Here is a 17896-nt window from a genome sequence, read left to right as displayed (position 1 = left end):
ATAGGTGTTCTCGTAATTGCCATCACAAATGGCAATATACTCTACAATAATCGCAATCGCAAATCCATGAACACCTGAAACCAAACTCCCATGGTATGTATGCATGGGTATGCTCATGTTTGTGTATGTAAGATTTACAAAGCGTATTCAGTAGGAAAAAATGCTTAATAGCAGGTGTGAGTGGCCCCAGAATCGCCCTACATGGCCCTGGGTGGAAACGGACACAACACAAGCACACAAACATGCAATGGCACCCCAGATCAATGGGACAAAAGGAGGGCATCTACCAATATGCTTCTGGTTTGGCTGTTCACTGGCAAGCAATGGTATTCTACAATCGGTGGCTTCAGGAACTTCCAAAAGTAATGATTAACAACGTCCTCTGCTTTATACAAACCTTATCATCTGCTCCACGGAGTAAAAAAGAGAAGGGCTTCAAGTTTTATGTTTCGACTGACATTGACAGTTCGTCGAAATCGACTTACTGTACTTACTGCACAGGTAAAGCAATTGTAAATAACATTATTCGTTGATTTGACCATAAAACCAGAGTGACAAGTTTGAAGACTGCATTTACACAAATCCCAGTGTGTATCACCCCATTAATTCTTTGGTCCAGGTGATTTATCACCAAAGCAGTTTTGGGTCCTGGATCCAACTAGTGTTGCACCGATACTGATACCAGTATAAGTCGTGGCCCTGATCCAGCACTAAAATGGTGGTATCTGCAAGTACCAACAAATAGGGCACTGATACCATTTTGACAGCCAAAAGTTTAGTCAACTATTGTCACCCATTCCAGGTAGGCAATAAAATGTTCTACTGGATTCACTTTGTATCAGTCTTTTTCCTGCTTCATAAAGGTAGGCAGCAGCTTGACAAAGCCATGATGGCAATTATTTTACATCCAAGTAGTATGCAGTTCTTCAGATATATACACACATCAATTTCAAACAGATGGCGTCGGTACGGTCACACAAGTTATCCTTAAAACTGAAAGGATCTTTAGTCGGTTTTAAGCAAACAAAGCTAAACAAAGCCAATATAAAGTGCTCTACATGGGGAAAGAGAAAATATAATGTTCCATAATGATAATTAAATTCATCAACCTGAATAATTGGATAACAAAAATAATTAAAATCCTAAAATGATTTTGAAAAATAAAGCTAATGATTTATAAGAACATGAACGGAGAGTTAGACTGTAAATTTAATTAGAGCCATATTCGCTTCCAGCCGCTACAAACGGCAGTGGAAAATCCCCCACAGGCTAGCAGCTCAGAGAGCTCCCAGCGGGGATTTCCAGCGCTGCCTCTTGGAGGTATGCTGCAGATCTGGCTCTCCGATCTAGAATTACATATTTTAATAGGATTATAATCTTGATGAACTGACTGCACAGAGGATGTTTGTAGGTGGACTTTTACGTTTACATTTTTATATAAAGCAGAGCCGTGTTAAACTTGTCCCTATGGACAAGTTTGTTGGCGGGAACAAGCATGCGGCGCTGTTTGCAAGCAGGTAAGCTTGAAACTGAAAAGTTTACGAAAACTTATCCAATGCCTGATAACTATAAGATTATTTTGGAGGGTTTTTTTGATCTTTGGGATACTACTTTCTGTGTCATTCACAGATGTGAATGACACTGGGGAGAGGGGCACAAACGGTACTAAATCCGCATACAATATCATACACTGTGATAAGAAGTTTCTTTTGACTCTGTGATTAAACTTTAAAGTTGTAGGGAAGCGGCTGTTCCAACTGTTGCATTTCCAAATTTTACAGAGTGGTGCCCGACTTTACACGAGTGAATAAAGTGAATGTGATTGGTCGTTTATCAAGGGGGCAGGATTGTTGTGGCGGAAGGTTTGCAAGCACTTTGGTTGTGGCCAGTTTGTCGGAAGCATCTTTCTAATCAGTTAGCAACTTAGTGCTAGTAGGTTCCCAATGGGAAATTCCATTGGGACCAAGTAGCACTAAATTGGTGACTTAGAAACGATGCTGTCAAGGAACGCTATGGACAGAGGAAACATGCAAGAGGAGGAGAGTTTAGTGTCGGAGGTCGTGGATGAGTCTCCTCCGTCATCCATTTTTTATTTAAAGGAGGAAAGCGGGGACGAAGATGTTGTGGAAGAGGACGCCAGGGCAGCAGAAGCTTGGTTTGGTGTAGAAGGCTTCCAGCCGTACATGTTTGAGCCCTTGCCTCGCAACGCTGCCAGTTCTGTTAGCTCTACGCCTGCTGAAGACACAGACGTCCATCCCTGTGAACACTGGGACGCAACTCAATGGGAAAGGAAAGTATTCTGATTTCAACCGTTGCGTATATTAGCTGTGACATATGAATCAAGATGCTATGACCGAAAAAATGTGATTGAGATGACCGTTGATATGATTGGCCGAATTTAGGCGATGAGTAGGGCTGCAACTAACGATTATTTTAAAAATCGATGAATCGGCCGATAATTTTTTCGATTAATCGAATAATCGGACAAAAAATATTTTTTATACTAACCTCTTTATTCCAAAATAAACATTTTAGAAAGAACAAACAAGCACACAAGTACAGGTTGCTCATTGACTGTACTGGTGCAATATGAAAAATAAATGTTTGAGTTAAAACTACGCAAACCTACATGAGAAATGTAGCTGTACATCCACAAAATATAGGCGACTTTGTTTCATAAAGCGCAAAAAAAGACAGGCATGTTTGTTTTTAAAAGCCCCTAAGGGGTTCAAACAATAGGTCCCCCCATTTCATCAAATTAGTTTTTTTTAGACTAGAAGAGTTCTGCCTTTTAAGACAGGAAAGTATAGCAGTTAAAGTTGCTACTTGAGAAAATACTGAACCATAGAGATAAAAATAGCCCTGTGATTCAAATTATAAATTGTATTTGGAATAAAAATGAGAGAACTAGGGGTGGTAAAAACACATCCTCCAAAGACAGATATTTACATGGGAATGTGGCATATAATTCATTGACATATTACTGATCTTGCTGGATTTTATTCTGCTTTACTTCCATAAATTGCAGGATCTTCTTTACTTTATCTTCGCCAGAAGATTTAAACTTTAAAAGTCTTGCCCTCATAATTTGCAAGTTAATTTATTTATAAAGGCTATTTTAATTATTGTGATCAATTTGCGCCGTCAATCCCGGCGCATGCACGCTTCATTTGCAGTCTGGACGCTGAAACATCCTGCGGCTCTGACTGCAGCGCTGAGAGGGATTCCTGCGGGAGAACGGATTGGGATGGGGGAGGCGCCTCACGGCAGCAGCTGCTGCTGCAGGACAAGAGTAGGAACGATACATGCTTTCATGTAAGAGTCTCCAAAAGCCGCCAGTGACACCGTAAAAAGTCGCCAAATTTGTCGCTAGTCGCTTTTTAAAAAAAAAATAGTCGCTGGAGGGGTCTGAAAAGTCGCTAAATATAGCGACAAAGTCGCTGAGTTGGCAACACTGCGCACCTTCAGCGCTGGCTCGCTCTGCCGTAATTTTTTTTTCTTCCCCCGTTTCAGTCAAGTGGCAGTGATGACGGCGGCGGCGGATGACGCATTAATCGCGCGGTACAACTAATCGATGATGAAATTCGTTGCCAACGCTTTTAAAAGTCAATTTTTATCAATTTTATCGATTCGTTGTTGCAGCCCTAGTGATGAGGCTGACGTATAACTAACTGGCCTGCAGAAGATAACGGAAAATAAAACACAGATTTTAAGACAGGATTTTTTTTTAAAAGAGAAATTTTCTAACTTTTGTGACAATGTCGTTTGATAACGAGTACATTTATATACATGTTTAAGCCAGAATAATTTAACATTTTAATATGGTTTCCCTACGACTTCAAGCCTCTCTTCATTGCTTTGTGTTAAAGTGGGCATTATAGGCATATCTTGATGAAAACATTTAATTCAACGTACTCTGAGCTATTTATTAATATTGATGTTTAAGTTATTTCTGGGGTTTGTCTCTCATTCAGTATCTTGTGGTTAAATAATCTGGTTATGCAAATAAGTCCAGTTTAGTTTGAAGTGTCTGCTACTAGATTCAGTGGTGAGAGCTCCTCTAAATGGTCTCAGGTCTGTTTTGGTTCACACACAGCGACTGCTCTCTTCAAGGGTATACAAGCCAGCCGGCATAGAGAAGTGAAGCGAAACCACAGTTCATTTTAAACTGACGAAGGACCTCGTGTGAAAACGCCTTAAAGTAGGATCATCTGTTCATTTTAGAACGTATTTTAAAGAGTTGGGTGTAAGGGTGTTTGGTCAGGCTGCTTTCTATTTAACTGAACAGTTAAAGCCACATTCTCAAGATAAAATCAACACACAAAACAGACCCATTATACAGATAGAGAAATGTAAATAGAATAGACATCTATTATCTGTTCTAGGTTTTGTCCCTCTCTTCTTGTTGTGTTCCTCTCTGTTTTGTACTCAGCTGACTTTTCATGCTGTCTCTAAAGGAATGAAAGATTTTTTCCAAGCACTAAGCTCACTTAGCTGATTGCTCCTTCCTGTGTTTCCAAAAAGGCCAAAGTAAATAACCCAGTCCTTCTTTTCACTATAGACAAGCCATGATCTGCTTATCTGTTCTAGGTTTTGTCCCTCTCTTCTTGTCCCTTTTTCCTCTCTATGTTTTGTACTCAGCTGACTTTTCATGCTGTCTCAGAAGGAATGACAGATTTTTTCCAAGCACTAAGCTCACTTAGCTGATTGCTCCTTCCTGTGTTTCCAAAAAGGCGACGGCAAAAGTAAATAACCCAGTCCTTCTTGTCACTGTAGACAAGCCATGATCTGCTTATCTGAGCAGGAGGCGGGGTTAACAATCTACTTGCTCTGGAGAGCAGAGTTCGCTGCTTTTTAGATGTTGTTGCCAAAGTCTCCAGTAGCAGAAAAAGTTTGAAGATTTGGCACTAGGTGCTTTTAGGAAACTAGGCAAATGTCTATTATTTCTTCCGTTTTTCAGTAACCATCCTGTTTTTTGCCATATTGTCTAGTAGGGGTGTAAATCACATCCATCATGGCGATTCGATTCAGTATCGATTTCCTGACCCAACGATTTGAATATTTTCGATACTCAAGAATACACCACGATACGATTTGATTAATTGGTAAAAATTTTTTTTCTTTTTTCTTTTTTTTTTTACACCTTTCAGGCTAGACAATGTTTCAAATTAGAAATAAATCTTTGAAAGCTGCAATATCGTTACGCATTTTATTTGAGAAACAACAGATAACAGAAGTAGAAAAGTTGCATCAAAAAATACTGCAAAAATCAGTGCAATAAGTGCAGTGCAATACCTCGGCTCAAGACGTCCCCGCCCCCTCCACAGACGCTCCGCTGCTCCTCTCCCAAATTGTAGCTCACCGCAAACAGTGCCGCAGACAGGAGGCTGGCTTGTTTTGTTTTTAGGACCGAAATTGCGGAAAACAACTCGTGAAGTTTGACCCGCTAGAAGAGCGAGGTGCGCGAGAACGCTGGGACCCTTTTTCCACCTGGATCTCCGCTCTTTTTGGCCCTCATGTCCGTCCGTCGTCGGACTAAACTCGCCCCCGCTTCCTCTCCGCCTTGGCCGTATCTAGACCCACAGACCACTCTTCAATATTGAGCATAAATCAAAAATGTCTGTGTCAAGCTCACTGCAACACACTGCTGCAGGAGTACAACCAGGAAGCGAGGTAGGAGGGCACAATAGGTTTAGCGCCACCGCAGCACGGGAGGGAGAATTACGTCCAGGAGCAAATGGATAAAAATAGACCAGAGAAAAAAAAAACATGAATCGATACTCTTTATGATTACGATCATTATTTTGTCTAGATTATTTGCCTTTAATTAGTTAAATGTTTTGTTGTATTTCCTTGCTCTCTTTGTGAAGTACCCTGATGTTAATCTCAAAGGTGCTATATAAATAGTTTCAGCAGTGAGCACTTTGTCCAAACCTCTAGACTAATTCTATCTGCTCACTGCTGTCTCTTATCACCTCTCATTGTTGGTTGTCTTGCTTCACGGCTTATGCTGCTGTTAGAAAAGGAAGGGGACTGCATTGTTGCTGCTGGCAGAGTTGACCAGAGACACTATTATTGGGAAAGCATGCATTGGCTTCTAGGTGAGCCGTCGTGAATTCTCCCCATTGGAGGCAGCTTCAGCAACCCTTTGTCTGAGACTGGGGTAAGGAAGAATGGGTCTTTGTGGCTGTGCACCGGAAGACAGCAGAAAAAGAGACAACGTTTAGCCCAGAAATAGAAGAACAAGAGACAATTTGTAGTTTATTTTGTCATTTTGTATTCACAGTGTATACAAAATGAAATTTCCTTTTTTGTACAGCTTTCATAACATTTCCATTCCATGAAGTACAGCAGTGATCAAATGTAAACGGTGTGGGAGAAAAAAAAAGACATTGATATGGAAGTTCAGGGCATTAAATCTGTGTGGTGAAAATGTGCAGAGTTTTGGATTGGTGTTATCAGTGTGATCTGGAGTCAGTTACCGTATTTTCGCGACTATAAGGCGCATATAAACGTCTTTTTTTTCACTCAAAATGTGCGGTGCACCCTATGTTTGTTGTTACTGCGGACGTTATTGAGACCACCATGAGAACGTTAAAGGGGGAAGTGTGGGCGTGGATTGTGTGTTGTGCTTGGATGCCACGCAAATGGACAGAAACTGCCGCCTATGGGGATTTTTAAGAGAAAGACTTTGCCTTACGAGACTTTTCCAGCTGGAGTCGTTATTAAGGCAAATGAAAAGGGCTGGATGGATGAGGAGATGATGAAAGAGTGGCTGAGGACATCATTGATGATGTCACGGGCTCGGCACACGCAGCGCTGGGATGAAATGTCTTTAATGGAGGGAAGAGGAGCCCCCATGATCCTCTCTGCTTTTCTCACCTTCTTCCAGTCTGAGGCGCTGCAGCCTCAACACCACACAGTGAGACAGCAGGTCAGAACGCTCTCTATGGTGCTACTGTAGAAGGTGGGGAGGATGGGTGGGGGCAGGCGGGCTCTCCTCATCCTCCGCAGGAAGTAGAAACATTTTTGTGCCCTTTTAACCAGTGCGGTGGTGTTTCCAGTCCAGGTGAGGGTGTCTGTGATGTGCACCCCCAGGATTTTGGTGCTGCTGGCCACCTCTACAGCTGAGCGATTGATGAGCAGTGGAGTGTGGTTAGGCCGGTTTTTCCTGAAGTCCAAGATGATCTTCATCTTTTCTACATTCAGGATCAAGGATTTTAATAATCCTGTCAGATATTCTGACCATGAAAGTGAAGAGATGCCTTATGGAATGGATTAAGGAAAGAAGAACCATTTGTGGTAGTTGTCTTTTTTGTTTTTTTTTTAATTTTTGTTGGCTTTATGGTTGTTGCTGATGACCTGTTGACTGGACAGACCATCCTATTCACAACATCTAGTTTCAGAGAGCTTGTAAGGTCTAACCCCCAGATTCCTCACCCTCCGTCTCCCTCTATCCGCTCCGTTCCAGACCGCCTGCATAAAGCAAAGCCTACAGCCTGCCTGTTCCTCCCGTCTTGCTCCGCTCTGACTTCCTTAAAGCCCAAGGACGGCATGCACAATATTACTGTTAAATTCATAGCAACAAAACATTCAGAAATGAACGCTCAATTTAATGACATGTTTAAAAAATCCCCATCAGCATCCAGCATATGTGCAGTTTCTGCCCCCATATTTTTTTGTTTTTTGTTGTGGATTTTTATAACCGGGATGAAAAGAATCATATAAAATTGGATTGTATGAACTGTGTTTGTTCTCTACTTCAAAAATCAGCATCTCTTCAGCCATGCCTGCGATAAGAAGTTGTGACCGGATTTGATTAAACTTTTAAGCCTCTTAGTATAAAATAAATATTTTGATTGAGATGAGAAATCTGCTTTCCTGGTATGTTGAAGTACCAATAGTTTGCATCCAATCATTGAAGTAAACACTTTTAGTTTTTGGGAATATATAAGAATTGTGTTCTAATTTGTAGTTATTACCGAGCTGTTGTTACAATATTTTAATTTGATAAACCTTCTCGCCTTTCTTCTTCCTGTTTGGTGCGATTGCTATTGCAGATCTTTACCTGGCTGGACCGGAGTGGAGCAAGAAATAGCTCGGCTCCGTGTTTTGATGGTGAAGGACAGAAAAGGAGCACGTAGAAGGAGACATGCGGTGGAGTAGCAGTGGATGTGGAACAGTTCTCATTGATTAACATGACTTTACAAGTACTCCGCACGACGTACGTGAGCGGGGCGGAACGCTGGTGGAGGATGTGAAATCTGGGGGTGACATAGCTTCTTGGACTAAACTTTGTTAGGAGCTTGAAGCCCTTACTGGCAAGTTTCCACAGTCTATGTAAGAATGCTGACAGTCCAAAGGTTTTTTTTTAACAAAAATTGTTGTAATGTCATTTGAAATGTTTCTTTAGATAAACCACACCCCTGTAGCTGTGTCTCTCACCTTGGTTTCGTTGTTGTAATCACCTTGAGTGCTTGGCTGTCGAGGGTTCATTGTCGCAGGGCCTGAAATTCACCACGAGAATAACGCATTATCTGATCCATTCCATAAAAGTTTTAAAAAAACAATCCACTGAACTTTGTTTCCAAGGTTTGAAGACATTTCACTTCCCCACCAGGAAGCTTTCAAAAATCATAGACATCATCCTAGATAGGTTTCAGGTATTACAGGTGACAATCCCCCCTTTAACGACCGACCTCTCAAAATCATAGAAAGGTTTCAGATATCACAGGCTAAGAATGGAACCAAACAACCCACTCGTCAGTTTCAATATGCATGTTTGCATAGCTCAACAACAGCCAGATGCATGTCTCCCTCCGCCTAGCTCCTAGCTGGGCGGAGGGAGACATGCATCTGGCTGTTTTCAGGTTAGTAGGCCCTAGCTGTCTGAATGACGGCGCGCACTGATACGAACAGAGAGAAAATAGGACCAAGTGATAACGACGTGTGACTTTTTCCACTACAATGTTTTTGGGATGCAAAAATATCACTCTTTTGAACACATAATGTTTTGGGAAGAGAAACGTTTTATTTCGCTGGGTCTAGCAAACCTGCCGGACTACTTTTGGCTTGACCAAAGCTGGACGAGAACTCTGCTCACAGGACGCTGCCAGGGGTAAGTCAGTGTGATTGCATGACACTGGTGATGGGGATGCCATACAGATTCATGTCAAAAATACCGAACTATCCCTTTAAGACCTTGGAAACCAAGTCCAGTGGATTGTTTTTTTAAACTTTTACGGAATGACTATGACCTAAGTGACTGAGAATCTTCACCAGCATCTGATCCATCACCGCAAATTCGTTTTTGTAATGCGGGAAATTCCCTTTTTAAAACAATCATGGCGATGATGGGCTCGATGTTAACCATTGCCCAATCTTCCGGGGCAAGTAGTTTTTATTGTCGGGAGAGAACAATTTTTTTGCGATTATTGCATTTGCCCGCCAGGCAAATGCAATGATTTAAAAAAAAAAAATATTTATCACTCAAAATTTCTTTAAAATCACCAACATTAATTGAAAACGACCCACAAGCGTTGCCGGTGCCATTTTTGTTGTTTTGTACACATTCTCGCGTTATTTGAAAAAGCCGTGTGATTTTCCGCTAGATGGCGTGATTTTTCCTCTCCTTGGGGAGAGAATTCTGCAGAGCAGCAGCTGGATGATGAATTTAATCTATACTATAATACACGCTAGATTAAAAAATTATCAGTCAGGGATTAGGTAAATAATAACTGTATGCGCACAGTGTAACTATTTCTATCATATGGCAGTCTTCTGTACAGTGATGCAGGTCATACATTAAAAAATGTTCATTAAATGTTTTTCTCTTAGACATTGGAGTGGTGCATTTAAATGTTATAGAGCTAAACATGTTAAAATGGTGAGTAGTAGAAGTGTAAGTTTTTAACCTGTCAAGTTTTTTTTTTTTTTTTTTTTTAACATTACAATTTATCTTTTTCCAAGCACATAAACAGTTTAAAGCAAAGTTTAGTTTGAAAAGAATGTGAGGAAGGATTGAAAAGCATGTTAACACGGTAATGTAGGCTTGAGTTCATCATCTGACGCATGCAGATACACACCAGGAACCTGGAAACTTAAAAAATACTGAATTACAAAAAACATTTAAAGAACAAACATGTTTCATTGATATATATACAAAAATGAATATTAGGAACTATATTTATCAAACATTATACTGGGCAAGTAAAAATTGTTTCTGGGCAAATGAAATGTGAAAGTCACTTGCCCGAAGGGATGTGTAGCTACTAATGTAGTCTTTTCAGATTTAGATGCAGAAGAACATCTCTGCTACTCACTGGAGCTCGCTCTTCCTCTTCTTATTTCTTGTTCTTCAAAATGCTCAGAATCAGAAATCTTGATGTTGGGTCAGATCCTAGATGAATCTTTGGTCAAGGTGCTTTGATGCTACGACGTTCTGGATGCTCTGTTCTCTGGTTGTTTATCTGGTCTGTTTTGTAGATTCAAGCTAGAATCCAGCTTGGCTTTATTTTCTTTTGAGTTGGAAAAATACTTTTAATGTTTTTAAGTGAGAAGGTCCACCTCCAAACATTATCTGTGCAGCCAGTTCATCAGGGTTATGATCCAACTAAAATAAACAGTTCTTGTTTGGAGTGCCAGATCTCCAACATACTGTAGGGAGGTAGTGCTGAAAATCCCCACTGGGAGCTCTCTGCCTGTGGGGAGTTTCCTGCTGTTTTTAGGGTTTGTGGTAAAAAACTGCAAGTACCAAAAAATCCAATAGAATATTTTTTCCGTTTTAACATTTCTAGTTAACTTGGGTAGTTCTATGTTATCTATCTATGATTTCTTGATCTTCAGTCTGTCCGTGAAAAAGAGGAACGTTTAGTACAATACTTTGAGCTGATTGGTTGATAAATCAAACTTTTCTCGAAATCCTGTTGGAAGAAAAGCGCAGACATATTTTCTATGTACAAAGTACTCCTCTTTGCTCCTTTTTTTAAAGGAGAAACTGTCGCTATTTGAGCTAAAACCGAGTCAATAGTGTAATCGACAGGTAAGTCCTCCAGCGTAGCCTTGTTTGTAATGCTCCAGCAAGGCCCTTCTGCCTGTCGTCATTCCTACATGTCCCGCCCCCCAAAAAACTGCTGGCACGTCATTGATCCGACCCGGTGGTGGATCGCATATTTGTTGTGAAACTGAAAACTAATTTCTCGCGAGAATCCAGCTTGCAGCACAAAGTTAAATGATCAGGTCTCTGTCTGTTTTTTTCTTTTCTTTTTTTTTTTAACCTTTGGAGTTTTAACTCCCTTGTTATTTTTTTATTTTTCATATGCAGAATGTCTGCAGAAGCAGTGAGAGCTTGCAGGTAGTGTCTGTCTCCCCGAAAAACTCCTGATTCAGCTTTTCTGATCGGTTGACGCTCTTGCATCCAGTGGCAAAAGCTCAATTTACTGAACTCCAGCACTGAACGCTCGGATGCTCCAACACCTGAATGCTTGGACGCCAGAATGCACGAAATGCGCCACTCCCAACGCATAAACGTACCACTGGAACTCTCAACGCTGTCCACCTTAGATTGTGCATGTAAATCAAAAACGCAAATCTATCGTATCAACAGAGGAACCAGCTTCTAAAAAAACATCTTAAATCAAAAGCAATGCTGGACACAGTGATGCCGGGATTGACCCAGATACCGCCAATCCTCCTCCAACAGTCATCAATATCACTAAGCAGCCATACATTTTGGGGTGGGATTATTAGTTGATGATGACTACAGGTCTTATGTTGTACTAATCATACCTCAGATTAATATTTTAGGATACTTAATTAAGGATGTGTGAGTTTATTACACCCTATTATTACCTGCCTGTTGTGTTTCAGAACTGATGTTTTCCCCAGTAGTTTATCTAATTCCCCAGATATACATTTATTATCTTCATTTTGTACGTGGCAAAGATATGGGAATGGAATGAGAGCGAAGTCCTTCAGCTAAGAAGAAAGTGTAATCTTTTGTTAAGGCTGGAGCCATGGATGTCTCCTTATTTGCAAACCTTTGTTATGTAATGATGTGATTTTGCAGACTGGAGATGTATAAAATGCTTCTCTTAACTGTTAATCATGGCCACTTTATGAGATGTGAGCCCGGTTGGTAAGCAGCTGCCTTCTGTAACCCTAAACAACTTCTCTGATCTGAGTTAGATTACAATCTCTTTCAAAATCTGTTGTCATGTCTCCTGGTTATTTAATACCTATAGGTTATAAAGTGTTATTTAAAGTGTTCGTCCTGAGTGATCTCTTATCAGGAAAAAGAACCAGAGAGAGAAAACTTCAAAATGTAAACAATGAGCTTACCTTTAACAAATGCGTCACTTTTATTTTCCACCTTTTGTCTTCCTAGCTGTTGTTTCAGCTACTCTCTTGCCATTAATCTAGCATCTTGATTCATATGTCACAGCTAATATACGCAACGGTGAAATCAGAATCCTTTCCTTTTCCATTGAGTTCCGTCCCAGTGTTCACGGGGATGGACGTCTGTGTCTTCTGCAGACGTAGAGCTAACAGAACTGTCAGCGTTGCGAGGCAAGGGCTCAAACATGTACGGCTGGAAGCCTTCTACACCAAACCAAGCTTCTGGCGTCCTCTTCCACAACATCTTCGTCCCCACTTTCCTCCTCTAAATAAAAAATGGATGACGGAGGAGACTCATCCACGACCTCCGACACTAAACTCTCCTCCTCTTGCATGTTTCCTCTGTCCATAGCGTTCCTTGACAGTGTTGTTTCTAAGTCACTAATTTAGTGCTAATTGGTCCCAATGGAATTTCCCATTGGGAACCTACTAGCACTATGTTGCTAACTGGTTAGCAAGATGCTTCCGACAAACAGGCCACAACCAAACTTGCTTGCCGGCCCCCCTTGATAAAGGACCAATGACATTCACTTTATTCACTCGTTTGAAGTGTTTTCTTGCATTCAAAGTTTTTTTTAAATAATAATTACTGTATACAACCTCTTGGTCACTAGCTGCATCACCACCAATCAAGCAACTAAAGTTAATATCTGTAAAATGTAAAAAGTCCACCGATTCTGATGGGTAAACATTGGTCACATTCTGAGGTTGAGCTTATGGCTCCATTTTAATCAATTAGCAATCTTGCTAATGCTTTATTTGTTTATTTTCCCATACAGATTCACAAACATGGCAGCCACACCTCAAGGTCCCATGGTCCGCCGGCCATTGGCGTTCACAAATGAGGAGCGGAAGGCTGTCCACTCCTGGTCCCGCATCTCGTCAGCCGGGCAAAATGTCCTTCTGGATGCTCTGAAGATCCTTAGCCCCATGTCTAGAGACCTCTCGAGCACCGAGGAGCTGGTGACTTTCCTCCAGGAGCTGAGTGAGGAAGGTCACAAGCCCACCATCCTGCGGAGCAAAGATGTTTACTGCTACCGCTCCTGCACAAGCCTTCCCATGACTGAAGAAATGCTCAAGTTGGTCAACAAGAATGTTAGACCCACTGCTAAGAAGAGGAAGAGGAGGCCTCAGGTCAAGAAGCGGGAGGTGCACCCATCCTGGAACACCACTGAGAGGAGCAACCCAAGGATTCAAGGGATTCGGCCTCCAGAGATGCTGATGGACCATCATGCCATCGTCTGCAGCAGGACACCCATGCAAACTGTAGAAATGTTAGAGGCCGACATCCAGCCGTGCCTCAGACTGACCAGTATCCAAGGTCTGTCTGGCTTCCACACGGCCAGACTCCAGATCCAAACTGTTTGGGAATCCGAGATGCCCGCCGTTACCTTTTCACCGCAGACGCACCCGATGACACTATCAGGAATACCCTCTCAGCCTTCTCAGAACGGCGGTGGGGCACCCACTAAAGCCGTGGCCTTGTTCAGCCAGAAGAGTCTGTCCTGTCCGATCCGACTGGATGGCGCTCTCATAGGGGATTCGGCTCCGGTCTTCTATGCTAACGGTCGGGGGTTCTCACAGACTCACACAGAATTGACCAGCAACGGCTGGAGGGGTAACTGTCTCCACCAAGAAGTCCCTGGATCCAAGGGAATAACTGGCTCTGCGAGGCAAAGGAATAGCTGGAAGGACAAGAAAGATTTAAGGCGGAAAGTTATAAAAGTGGATGACTCTCGGTCCGTAGCCGAGGCCTGCAGGAAAGCGCAAAAGATTCTGCAGGTCAACCTTTCTCCAGTGATTCAGATCCAACCTCTCAACCATGTGCTGAGAGACTTCAGATTTCAGAAGAATTAAAAAAAACCCAACCCAAAACTCTCTGTCCTTAGCAGATTTTAGTTTTTTTCCATTTGTTGGCCTCTGCGCTGCCGGGGGCCGTGTTCATAGCAGATATCTTAAAAGTGGTTATGCCAGGTGTTGGGCTCACGATAGGAGTTTCTGGAACTTGTGGATCCTAACAGAAGCATCTGACGTACAGTTTGCTTGGAAAAGCCCCGTCTGTCGTCCCTGAGGTGGTACATGTTCACTGTGTTTAGTCGATGCCACAATCTAACGGAAACCTCCAGTCATCCAGCTGCTCATTTGGACACGACGTCCGCAGATATAGGTCAGTCTCCTGCCCTTTAAGGTGTTGAGTACGGACCACTGTTGTGAAAATATTTAAACTCAATTAAACGGAACTGCATTTTGTTAGAAATGTAAGTATTTTTCACTTTTTTGCCGCTCTGCTCTTTTCCCTTGAAAGAAAGAAAAATGAAGTCTTGTTTTTTTTTTTTTACTGAATTTCAACTAGAAGGGGGAAATATTTAGTTTCTGTTTTTAATTAGTTTTTTTATTATTTTCAATCTTTGAGAGGTAGTACAGGTTTGAGGGCCGCAGAAACGTAAATTAGATGTTAAGTTATTCACAAAGTGTTCCTTTGGTTGACTGAGAAATACATTGTATATTAAATGTTACTGCAGGGAATATTTGACTCTTAGTTACAAAACTTAAAGAAATTATTCTTGGAAAAAAAAAACATCAAAAACATAAATGGCCTTTTATTGTTTCCAGCTTTGTGATTGAGGAGATCTAAGAATATTTATATTCAGTTCATCGGTTCTGGGTTAAGTTTCCTAAGATTCTTCATTAGTCTGATCATTTTTTTTCCAAGTTTCTGCAAGCGTTTTATAATAATCAGTTGATTTTAACACTTTCTGGGGTTACGCTCTCTTATTCCCATTTTAAAAAAACGCTTGCATCAATTCTTGTCTCCAATCTCCTTTTTGCCCTGAGCTAAATGATCCATATATCTGGTCCTGCACACAAAGACAGCCGGATTGCAGAATCTAGATAATTTTAAGATCTCTTTATAAAAAAATAAATAATTTTTTGAGTCTACACTGGTTTGTGCAACAGGTGCTAACTTTTGTTGTTGGTGCTGGTCCAAGAATGTCCGTTCCTTTAATGTCTAGTTCAGATCGATGCATTCAGGAGCAGCGACTTCTCTTTAGGCAGTGTCAGCACTGCTGCCCCCTACAGGTTGGGGTGAGCATGACAAACTGTTGTCCATGCTGCTCAAAGAGTTTATACTGTGAGGAACCAGCGAAGTCCATTGTCATGTCATCTGTGTCAGCTCTGTGTATTCATCGGTACAGAACCAGGCTCTGAGACCTAAGCAATCCTTTTCCCCCCAAATGCTTATACACAAACTGAAAGTAGCTTTGTGAAAGAAAAAAAAAAACCTTTTCAAGTAACATTTCTGAAGCTTTTATTTGTTTGGGTTATTCAGCCATGTTTGAAAGGTTCAGAAAAAAGCTGGTACATAAAACTAGTTTGAAGTATTTGCAGTTCTAATTCTGTGAAAGGATTTGAATGGTAGAAAAAATAAAAATCAAGATTTGCAGGTGGCGATTGGTTTAAAGATCAAACTAAGGTTGTTTCTGTGACGACATCTATTTCCCTGTTTTAACTGAGACTGCATCAGTGTTGGGTGATCACCTTTACAGATTCTTTATCTGTTCTGGTGAGCCGTATGATCCCCCCCCCTCCGCAGTCTTCGTGTCCATGCCCTTTTCTAGACTGTTTCTGTCTTGTTTGTGCAACATTTGTATTATAATGTATTTCCTACATGATCTTTGAAAAACTTTTTTGTTCAATAAACATTAAAAAAAATTTTAATCTTTAAGTGAGACGATTTTTATACAAAAAAACTCACATGTTGAATAAGATTATTTCAGACTGCAATCAGTTTTATGCTTTTTTTATTCATTTCTTTTACTTTGTATTTTTTGGCGCCTACTTCCAGTTTTCCCCTTCGCTACTGTTGCACACATGGAATGTCACCCAAGGTTGGCTGATCCATCTATCTGGTCTGAAAATATACAAAACGAAAGAAAACAAAACAGGTAGGTTTACCAGAAACGGCTTTAAGAAACATCCAATGGTTCAAGGCCGCCTCCTTCCATACAGATTTAATATTTCCCTCCAGTTAGCCCACATGATTACAGGAAAGTGGAATCCTCCAGAATCCCTAACAGATTCAGAAAAGGCTAGTTGGGGCCCCATCAATCAACTGACATCTGGCTAGAGTTACTTTATATGTACATGATTTGTGTAACACAGCTCACGGTGTTTGTTCTCACACTGTGCGACCCGATGCTCTGATGCGATCTATCTGCTCACGCTCAATGTCTAAAAAACATGTCGGACTCAGCTCCGCAGTGAGATGGCGCTACTCGGACTCATCTATCCAGAAGCCATACGAGTAGGAGAGGAAAAAGACGAAAGTGTCGAGGCCTCCTTTTGAATAATGCAAAAGGAGGCATAATCAGGGTTCCTGATTATGCCTAAAAAGTCTTAAAAGGCATTGAATTATTCAAAATAAAACTAAGGCCTTAATTGGTATTAAAATGTCTTAAATCAGTCTTTCGTAGTTCTTAATTTTTAAAACATCATAAATACGATTATTTGTATTATGATTTATTTTTGGTGCCATCGCGATAGCGGAATCAATGAAAGCGTTGTTGCGGCTGGAACATTTGGGAGATGCGCCATTAACTTTTGTCTGGAAAATATAAGCAAGTGTAAATGTAACCAAAATCTCGAAAAATGTCTATCCAGCCAAGAGTTTTCTCCATGGCTAAAACCAGGGAACATACATGAGGCTCAGTAGATTTAGTGCAAGAAGCGATTCAAGCTCGGAACGATGGGAATTAAGGCAGTGGAGTCACACATGCGAAGCACGAAACACAAAGCGTCAAAATGGAGTTACAGAGAAACGGCCGGTATTTCTCAGTTTAGTTCCACCCTTGTCTCTGCAACGCCTCCACTTATCACCAAATCAAACATACTAAGAAAACCATACAAAGAAAAATAGCTGCTAAAAAGACTTAGCACTGGTTATGTTGTGGCTTTAAAACTGATTTGTTTTGTTCCCTGGTAAAACAAAGTTTGTGAATTCAGTTAAATAATTGTTAAAATATATCTGTCATTTGTGTGTTTTTAGCTTTTTTCCTGTATGGGAAGCTTTTCAACATTTGAAACATCAGTGCAGTGGTTTATGTTCAAATAAACCTTTGGGTTAAGTTGTTGCGAGCGGGTTTTTCTTGTTTCTGGTCTTAAATTTTTATTTCAAGTGGCATTAAAAAGTCTTAAAGTCTTGAATTTAACTTGCCTTATGCTGTAGGAACCGTGATAATGCAAAATTGCACAAATTGCAATTTGTGCAATTTTTGTGCTGAAAGCCCTAAAAAGAAGAGGCGACAACGTATTTGGACAAAGACATGGCTGAGAAAACGTGGCTACTACAGTCTGTCAGGCCCCGTCCACACGAAGTCAAAACGAACACGAAACGCTGATATTTTCCAAAACGTTTGCCGTAAAGACGGAGACGTAAAATAAATGTGAGCGTCCACACGAATGCATGAAAACGCTGCAAAATGTATGCCAGGCCTGTAAG

The 17896-nt window shown here is 41.0% G+C and overlaps 1 protein-coding gene across 3 annotated transcripts in view; it reads left to right on the top strand.

Annotated features, from left to right (window-relative positions):
- ccdc71 (coiled-coil domain containing 71) overlaps positions 1–16110 on the top strand; it is a 29842-nt gene extending 13732 nt beyond the window's left edge. For 2 of the 3 annotated variants that reach the window (XM_038295862.1, XM_038295863.1), the window contains one exon: positions 13176–16110. In XM_038295862.1, the coding sequence (XP_038151790.1) occupies positions 13186–14253 (1068 nt within the window). In that variant the 5' untranslated portion in view covers positions 13176–13185 and the 3' untranslated portion in view covers positions 14254–16110. Of the gene's footprint in view, positions 1–8315; positions 8341–13175 lie in introns of those variants that run through there. The other variant, XM_038295864.1, reaches the window with a different exon arrangement.
- The last annotated feature ends 1786 nt before the right edge of the window (positions 16111–17896 follow it).

Source organism: Cyprinodon tularosa, unplaced genomic scaffold (genome assembly GCF_016077235.1).
Source record: "Cyprinodon tularosa strain WSP-4 unplaced genomic scaffold, ASM1607723v1 ctg361, whole genome shotgun sequence".
Lineage (NCBI taxonomy): Eukaryota > Metazoa > Chordata > Actinopteri > Cyprinodontiformes > Cyprinodontidae > Cyprinodon > Cyprinodon tularosa.
Note: the sequence above shows the minus strand (reverse complement) of the source record. Positions and strands in the feature narration are given on the sequence as shown.